This window comes from Esox lucius, chromosome 5 (genome assembly GCF_011004845.1).
Source record: "Esox lucius isolate fEsoLuc1 chromosome 5, fEsoLuc1.pri, whole genome shotgun sequence".
Classification (NCBI taxonomy): domain Eukaryota; kingdom Metazoa; phylum Chordata; class Actinopteri; order Esociformes; family Esocidae; genus Esox; species Esox lucius.
The window spans coordinates 13628550-13637663 of NC_047573.1; the positions used below are offsets into that span (position 1 = coordinate 13628550).

General features: G+C 44.3%; 1 protein-coding gene across 2 annotated transcripts; it reads left to right on the forward strand.

Annotated features, from left to right (window-relative positions):
• Positions 1-1131: 1131 nt before the first annotated feature.
• Positions 1132-8835, forward strand: LOC105005917 (alpha-synuclein-like). Of its 2 annotated transcripts, XM_010864182.4 has the most exons (6): positions 1132-1625; positions 4402-4443; positions 4527-4618; positions 5698-5721; positions 6638-6679; positions 7296-8835. In XM_010864182.4, the coding sequence occupies exons 1-6, from the start codon at positions 1505-1507 to the stop codon at positions 7305-7307; spliced, it is 333 nt and encodes a 110-aa protein (XP_010862484.1). In that variant the 5' UTR covers positions 1132-1504; the 3' UTR covers positions 7308-8835. The 2 variants fall into 2 exon arrangements, with proteins under 2 accessions (XP_010862484.1, XP_010862493.1); XM_010864191.4 differs by lacking the exon at positions 5698-5721 and having other exon boundaries at positions 1136-1625.
• Positions 8836-9114: the final 279 nt, after the last annotated feature.

Below are 9114 nucleotides of genomic sequence, written 5' to 3' on the forward strand. Positions count from 1 at the left end.
GGTACCAGGTGGACAATAGATGACAACAATGTGAAATAAATATTGACTGTAAAAGTGACATTTACCACATGGTATTCCAAAGAGAAAAAATACATTTGAACATTTGAACACTTTCTTGTGTGAGTGCATCCTGTACTTAGAAAGTAAGGAAAATGGGTCGGACCGGTACAGGCATGTACAGTATGTTATGCTTTTGGTTCGCTGAAATGTGATGTACAGAAGGAAACTGCTGCAGTGCAGGATGAAATTAACCAAAAAAAAAATCTGTCTAAATACTTGTGAACTTCACTGTACATAAGGGCAGATTAAGGGAGACAGTCAAGGAGGAAGAAAAGGAGATAGTAGAAAATAGAACTGTAGGAGATGAAAGAGGATGAGAATGACAGGATGTGATGATGTGGGAGCTTCTAACTTGGCTGGGAAATTCCTTGCTGTGCAATTTATGACAGGAATCGATTCCAAGGTTCTGCTGTGTCATGATGCAGTGTCTGTCATGGCCACTGGAGGGAGCGTGTCAAACACAGACACTTAAGCGTTCAGTGTAGATCAGTTGAAGAGTGCTGATCACAAGGGTGGGGCAAACAGGTGGTGCAGGGGTGAATCAGCATTTTGTCACACCACAGAGAGAAAATAACTACCTAAATCAATACTATAGGCCATGCTCTGTTTCTCTCCTCCACTCCCCAATTTATATATTAGTTAATTGGAGCACCAGAATGGATGTGAGGGATTTGAGGGGACCCATCAGGTGGTCAGTTATTAAGAACAAGGCGGAGCTGCGTCAGTTCAGAGGTCACAGGACACTTTCAGGAAGTGTAGACTGAGTTAATAATAATGGCAAACTGATGATTACAACAGCAGCATCATCTTTAATATTTAATTATCAAATTTTCAGAAGCCCAACCCCATCTTAGAAATCGCTGTTTCCTTTATTCGTATACCTTTTTCACTGTTCGTTGCATAAAGTGGATCCCAGACAGAGCTGCCTGCGTATTAAATACAGCGTCAGCCGGCTTGGGCTCGCTTTGTGTGTGTGAGTTGAGGGGGGGGGGGGGGGGGGGGGGGGGGGGGGGGTTGCAGCGTGACTTAAATATGCTGCAGCATCCAGTAGGTTCTGTCTTTTTGCATCTCTCCATAACACGCACGCCTGCTCTCTCTCTCACTACCCCTCTCCCTCACTCTGTCCTCTCTGCTCGGTTGCTCTCTTCCTCACTCAGTCTGCATCGTGTAGCCCGGCTGTGCAGTCCTCTCTCCCCATCTACGTCGCTCTGTCTCCCTCTCCGTCGCTCTCTCTCCCTCTCCGTCGCTCGCTCTCCATCTCTCTTTTTGCAGCACAATCGGAGGAGGAGTCACTGGCGCACTGTCCCTCACAGGCAGTCTCTTTATCACACACATATACACACACACACTGTCTCTCTCTCCCACACACCCTGTGTGACCAGCCTAGCCAGCAGCCAGCAGGCCCGTTTCGGAGCAGGGGAGCCCAGTAGAGACCTAACCCAGGATGGATGTACTGATGAAGGGGTTCAGCATGGCTAAGGAGGGAGTGGTGGCCGCAGCAGAGAAGACCAAGGCTGGGGTGGAAGGGGCAGCCGCCATGACCAAGGAAGGTGTCATGTATGTAGGTATGTCCTCAGAGCACGACGGAGTGTGTCTTTTCGTGTGTGCAAGTCACAACAGTGGGTCGTCTCGGTGCGGTAGCCAGACACAGTTAAAGTGGGAAAGTGTGGGGGTTGCCAGGGAGCTGAGGCAGAATACTGCAGAACTGGTGCAGGGAGAGAGAGAGAGAGAGAGAGAGAGAGAGAGAGAGAGGGAGGGAGAGATAGAGAGAAGAATAAAGGGGAATAGAGCACAAGACAGAGGAAGAAAAGGTGCAGTGGAGACCAGAGAGGGCAGCGAGTGGAATGGAGAAATCTTGTTCCTGTCTCTGAACGAGAGTCTGACAAAAGGAAAGGACAGGACACAGATGATGAAGGATGACAGAGGATGAGAGGAAATGCGAGCAAACTAGACAGGAGGAGTGGAGTGGGGGGAAAAATGCAGTGTGACATTGAGGATTTGGAGTGGTGGTACTGCAGCTGTTCGTAAGGGCATTAGGACGTGTTATAACCTGGAAAAGACCACGCCTACGCTGCTTCCACCAGACCACTAGGCAGGGTCACGTTCTGTAATAGGGGATGGTGTGAAGGGGTTTGCTAGAACGTGTTGGAGTGTTTTCCTGCGTCACAGCTCAAGGTTAGCCAGTGTGAGAGACGAAGTGGTTTGGGGTAGGAAGACGGCATCAGCAAGCTCACACACAGGCCTGTTTGTCTATGAGCCTGGGGTCTGACAGTTACGGCTAACACTGCAGGAAAATGTGACGCAATGTGATGAAACCTGAAGGAATGGGTGTTTTTTTTTATTACTTGTAAATGCCTTTGGTGGGGGGGGGGGGGGGGGGGGCTTGCTGAGCATTGCACCAGTCCTCTCTACTCTCTCTCTCTCTGTGTGACTGTTAATGACTAACCCCTTCTGAGTACAGAACCTTCTACAACCAAGGAACAGACAAAGAGAGGCTTCTTGAAACATAGGAGATGGAAAGATATTAAAGTTCAATGGCTCAATTTGATGCTGATACAATTCAATGCCACCTCACATTTAAAAAGAGAGAGAAGAGATTGTGTGTGAGAGGAGAGAGAGAGAGAGAGAGAGAAAGAGATGAGGGAAGTGTTATGTCACAGAGCTGGCTGCTTCCCAACGATGGCTTACAGATGAACAGATGGGGAGGAGAGATGGAGACAGCGTAGGGCTGGAGGTGGAAGAATGTCAGATGGACAGAGAGAAACAGAATGAGAAATGTAATGAAGTGTAGAAGGCCAATGTTCACCTACTGTAACTAATCTATTAACTGAGAATGCAGTCATCAGCAGTCTGTGGTGTGTAACAAGCTCAGACGATCACCTTTTAAGTGTTAGAGCTGAGATTTCAAATACGGTTTAAACAATCACACACAAGAAATAATGGCCCAGCAAATCTCAGAGCTTCCAGTCCAAAACCTAGCTAGTAACGAGTCTATTAAATGGCAATAGCACTCATCAACAGTGCTATTCTATATTAAAAGAAAATCATGAGATTCTGAACACCTGGATGAATGTTTAATATTGACTTAGGTCTAGGGTTACAAGCTATGGTATGGGTCTGTGTGTGTGTGTGTGTGTTTGGTAAAAAAGCAGGCAGAGCAGGTCCAATCCAATCAAAACAAATCATGTATGCATTATAACATTCATCCACAATCTGCAATGACATTTTACCCAGAATGCACCTCTCTAAGATGTTCCTCCACTCAGAGCTCACTGGAGCCTAAGTGTGTGTGCTTCTATAAAGCATTGGCTGCAGAGCTGCTTCCTCTCTGGGCTAAACCCTGCTGCTTAACCTGACCACTACAACACTGGCATTTGGCTTGGATGCTGCAGACAGACCAAACAAATCTGCATGCAAGCATGAACACACGTACACATCTGATTGAGTTTTACCCAGAAGGGCTTCCTCTGCTTCTGAAAATCTTCTTATGTTTAGGGTACTACATACAATGATATAAAAATAAATATTTGTGGGTTTTTTGTATCTGTGTGTTCCCACTGCAGTTATGTGTAGCGTGGTACATTACTCACAAATAAAGGTAGCGTGTGAAGAGACAGACAGAGAGAAGGACAGAGAGAAATAGGGAGACAGAGAAGGACTGTTTGGAGGGGGCAGGGAGAGGGGAGACAGTGAGATAGAGAGGGGGACAGAGGGAGAGAGGGGGGGGGCAGACAGAGAGTTAGGGAGAGAAATTGAGAGATCTCTCTAATGAACTATGAGTGTTTCTATGTAAAGGAGATCGTTCAATGCATTGGTTTTGTGCTGGAGTTACTTGCGTATCATCCCTCCGGGCTCGTTTTTCTCTCCATCCCGCACTCTTCCTCTATCCAGCTGGTTGCGTAACTACTGTTTAATCAGCCTATGAATTTATCCTGCAATGACATCAGAGACAGAGAGAGAAGGAGAGAAATGAGGGAGAAAGACAGAAAGAGATGGATGTACATTAGAGACTCTTAAGGGAATAGAGGAAGTGCATACAGTCATTCATTAGGTTACTTACAGTGTGTTAAATACAATATGCTGTTGAATTCTACAAAGCTACCTGCTATGCACTTGGTAAGTGGCCAAAATCCTCCCCACTGAATTATACTAGAAATGTATCCCAATAGATTACTGCACTCATTAACACGCAACATGTTCTATATAGGACACTTGGTTTGTTCTAGGCTGTGTGTAAATAGTACATCACAAAACGGATTATGCCACATGTCTTCGTTAAACAGCAATGTTCTTGAAATGTATTGATCTGTTGACATGTTGTGATGTGTCTTCTGTCCTTAGGTTCAAAGACAAAGGAGGGGATGGACGCAGGAGTAAACAGAGGTAACACACACACACACATTCTTGGAGATTTGATCGATTGATGATGTGCCAACTGATTGATTGAATGATAATCTGTGTGTCAGTTGCTAACCGTGACCAGGCGAATATTGTCGCGGACCCCACTGCGGCTGGAGCTGACCTCACACAGGCTGGCATAGAAAACACCGGGCAGGCGGTGAGTAAACCAGGACAGCTGGTGAATTAATGACTGAGCCATTATTGGTGACTGACAACTCAAGATGAATAACATACAACTACCACAAAAATTGGTAAGGTAGTAACTAGACACAATGGAATGACATTATCAATCAGCCTTAGATAGTCAATCACATGACACGGAACTGTTTTGACATGATTACAACAGCTTGAGAAAAGCAATAGAGTTGAGTAGCAATATGGTTATGTAACCATTATGTTTACGGCCTCAGCAAGCACAAAAGTCTGAACTTCAGTTGGGGTCAAAAATCTGTGCTGTGCTGATGCCATACTGGTGTTTAAACACATGGTGGAGCTGTTTATTGCTGTTCAGCTTGGACGTAAAAGACTATCACAGACAGAAATGGAGACAGGCAACTTCTCTAAAATTCTCCCCCCAAAATAAATACATTCAATGAAATAATAATGTATCTAATCATCAGTGTATTAAATGTTCAGGCAGATTTGGTTAGATGGTAGGCCTAATACTATTCACTCTTCCAGTTGAGTGTTGTGTGTGTATGTGGGGAGCAGGCTACGTCAGTTTGGTTACGGGGGCATGTTTCTGAGGCCTACTGCTATAGGAAAGCAACTCTTCTTGAGGCGAGAGGTTTTGTTCCTGTTAGACCTCAACCTTCTACCAAAGGGGAGAGCTCTGAATAGTCCATTATGAGGGTGAGAGGGATCAGCCCCAATCATTGCTGCTCGCCTCCGTATCCTGGAGGTGTGTAGGTCGTGTAGAGACGGCAGATTGCAGCCAATCACCCTCACTGCAGAGCGGTGATATTGCTGTTTAATGAATCTTGTTTGTATTTTATTTAGTGTATAACAGCCATGTTCCATTTCATGCAAAAAAAATACTGTGTTGCCATGCTATTGTGTGTACTGTTAGTGTTGATGTTGTGTGGGTAATTTTTTTTTTGTTTCGGCTAAAATAGTTAATATCATGTGTGAATATGTTGGAACTGTGATAGTGGTTCGTAAATGTTGTGTTGCATTGCTAACCCTTTGTTGTTTTGCTGTGTTGTTCTGTATGTTTCTTGTATGTTCCGTTGGTAGGAGGAGCCTCAGCCTGTATACGAGGTGCCTATTGGACAGGAGAGGGAAGGGGGTGGGGTCAGTGGTAATAGGTTATGGCTGGGTAGCTGACTAGGGAATGCTGCATGATCCAGCCAAGCTTTTAGATCCTAAGGGCATATTCAAAACACTGTGCTATTGGGTTCTTAGGACCTTCAGTGAATCAGGTTTAACCCTCTCAATAACCAGCTGTAACTGGGATTACATTCAGCTTAGTGAAATAATAAGACAACATAAAATGTCTCTCTGCTAATACATAGACCTGGGCTGAACCAACCCTTTTCCTGAAAAACTATCATCCTTAAGTTTTCCTTCCAAACCTAATTCTGCACTGAATATAATGATTTGTTGGATGAAACATTAAATCAGGTTAGAGACAACAAGGGTTGGAGAGAACTACAAGGCGGTAGGTTATTCTCTGCAGGAACAGGGTTGGGCATGCGCGGAATACGCAATACATCCATCTGCATATGTGCCCCAGCACCTCGCATGGGCTTGATGCCTTAATTCCTATGGTCTGACGCAGAGTTCCAGAGGTTGTTCATGTACCATGCTAACCGTCATCAGGTCTCAAGGTGGACAACATTACATTGCCATGCTAACCAATGCTTTGTTACACACGTCAGTACCAGACACAGGAACTGAGTGGCTCTGTGTCATATTTTCCCTGTCATAACCCTTTCATAAGCATGACATAAGGGATGATGTGACCTACTGAGTTTGAAGCCTGGGTGGTTCTCCACGCAGCAAAATTACACTAACCCAATGAGCTAAAGCCCAGGCGCCGTGTCTGTGAGTCAACAGAAGTCTTCCGCTCTAAGGCAAGGTTGTTCATAACATCATCCTGGTTCCCTGCTTGAGACCTTCCACCTCTCAGTTCATCATCCTTCTTTACTCTAATGGAAACCATCTCTTTTTGTAGGCGGAATATGGTGGAATGGAGCAGGGAGGAGAAGGAGGAGAGGTAAATGACAACGTTTCGTCTTTTCTATTACTTTCTTCAGGCATTTAGTGTCAGGGCCAACCAAAATCGAGCAAACTCATTCTTACTGTTCCGAAATTGGTGGAGAGGGGAAGACCTCTGTGGAAAATGCTGGCATTAATTTAAAAACAATGTCTGAAAGGCGCTCCTTTAGGCATTCATGGATGTGCTTCGGTGCAAGGATTTTGTCATTTTAAGCCCAATGCTATTCAACATCTGTGAACTAGTAATGTATGCCGTTGAGAGAAGTTAGCATTAGTGTCCCTTGCCGTGACATCTGCAATAGATAAGTATGTTTTCCAGTAGGTTAAGTCAGTAAGATAGATCAAATTAGGTTATATTAGTCATTTTAACTTTATCTCCTTGCATAGATGTTGAGGGAGATATTTTGTTCTCATCCTTCACTACATAATTTGTGTATATGTTAGAGTAAGTAATTGTTACACTTTAGGAGAAGTAAAGTCTTGATTAGATAAAAAAAAGTAAAGGAGCCACCACGCCATCTATTCCTCTCAGGTGTCCAACCCGAAAGCCATTTTCTTTATGCAAAGAATGTTGTCCTCAGAAACCTGACCTAACTTGTCTGTCTCTCCCTTAGGGTGGCTACTGATCATTCCAGAGCAACTCCCCAGCCCCTCCATTGGTCCCCTCAGCCTGTTGTTCCAGACTTCCAGATGTTCTACTTATTTTTTTGTGACTATGGAACCAAACAGATAAAGACTCTTCCAGATCCCCCTTTATCCGCCCGATACCCATCAAACCCTCTGTTGTCCTTAACAGCCGCCATCTTGGCTCCCTCTCTCCATGTAGCTCCTCACCTTGCTGTTGTTGTTTCCCCTAGTGTCATTGTCTCCCCTGTTCTCCTAAAACCCTATCAAGAGACCTGAGCACACATACACACATACACACAGTTCACACAAACACATACACATGTGCACAAGCGCATACACGCACACACACAAACGGGGCAGATAAGAGAACTGTGATCGTTATTCGGGGTGACAGAACCACAGATCACATCTGATTGTAGTTTGGGTGCTTGTGTGCGTGTCTGTTTGTGCATGTAAGTGTGTTTTTGTGAGTCTGTGCAAGCTTGCATGCGTGTGTGCGTTTGTGTGTGTGTTAGACTCGTCTGCAAGCAGGTCAGTTCGGTAATGTGCTGTTCATGTCACTCTCCTGAAAGGTAATGTGCAATGATGAGGAACTGTGTGTACACAGGGTTTGGTATGCGTGTGTTCATGTGTGTAACAGGGCATGCAATATGTCTTAAGACATGTAAAAAAGAAAGCAACACACATTAATTGTATGCGCAAGAGGGTGTGTTTGAGAGTGTGAGAAAAAAGCACCCACCCCGATACAACAACTGAAGCTATCGATATACGCAATACGCTACAGTGATTTTGGTGTAGCAAGGGTTTCATCCAGGTGAAGACCATCCCCTTGTCTACTCGTAGGGTTAAAGAGAAGTAAAGGAGGAAGCGATTCAGAACGGTGAAATGAGAAAATACCTCGTTGTCGTAGTAATAACAAGCAATAGTCAGACAGGCATTTCCGGTAGAGGAGCATCATGCAATGCTGGAAAATGTATTTTTAAAATTAGATTTTTGATTCCAACAAAAAGTCAAGGTTTTGCTCTCTTTGGCCAGCTGCTCCTGTGAGTCCCTCTGCCCTGCCACTCAGTGTGTCCCACCCATCCCTGTGTCAGCAAGTTACTAGAGACTAGAACATGTCCTGTGCTGGTACTGTGTGTGTATGTGTGTACGTATGTGTATGTATGTGTGTATATATATCTGTGTGTGTGTGTGCGTGTGTGTGTGTGTGTCTGTTCCATATTCAGCAGGTCAGTCCAGCATCAATGTGTGTACTATAGAGCAGGTATGTGTGTATTATTACTTTGAGGCTAATGGAAACTGATGACTGCATGTTGCCTTATCTAGCACTCTCATTTTCACACACACACACAAATCACACACACACACACACACAAACACATAATCCATACATACAGCACACTCATAAAGCACACAAACACAAAAACAAATCAATGTCTACAGTTTTATGTTTAAGTTGGCGTTGCGGCGGACTTGCTGATTTTATAAACAGTACCAGTGAATTAAAGATGGTTTTGTTGAAATCCACCCTGCAGGTGTAAAGTTTTCATTTCTTCATTTGAGTTATGTCTTATTATGGCCAGCTGGTTTGGGTGTCAGGCATCTCAGCCACTCTGTCAAACTGTCCTGCCCTTTCAGCATGTTATTACAGAAATAGGTCTGCTCTATGCAGATTAGTGATGTTGTGGTTAAAAAAATAAACGCTGGGTAAACTATAAACTACACCAAGTATTCAGACGAATAATCACAGATATGAAACAAAACATGTTACATTTAAAATGTATAATTTAATTGTCTTGCAGGTCT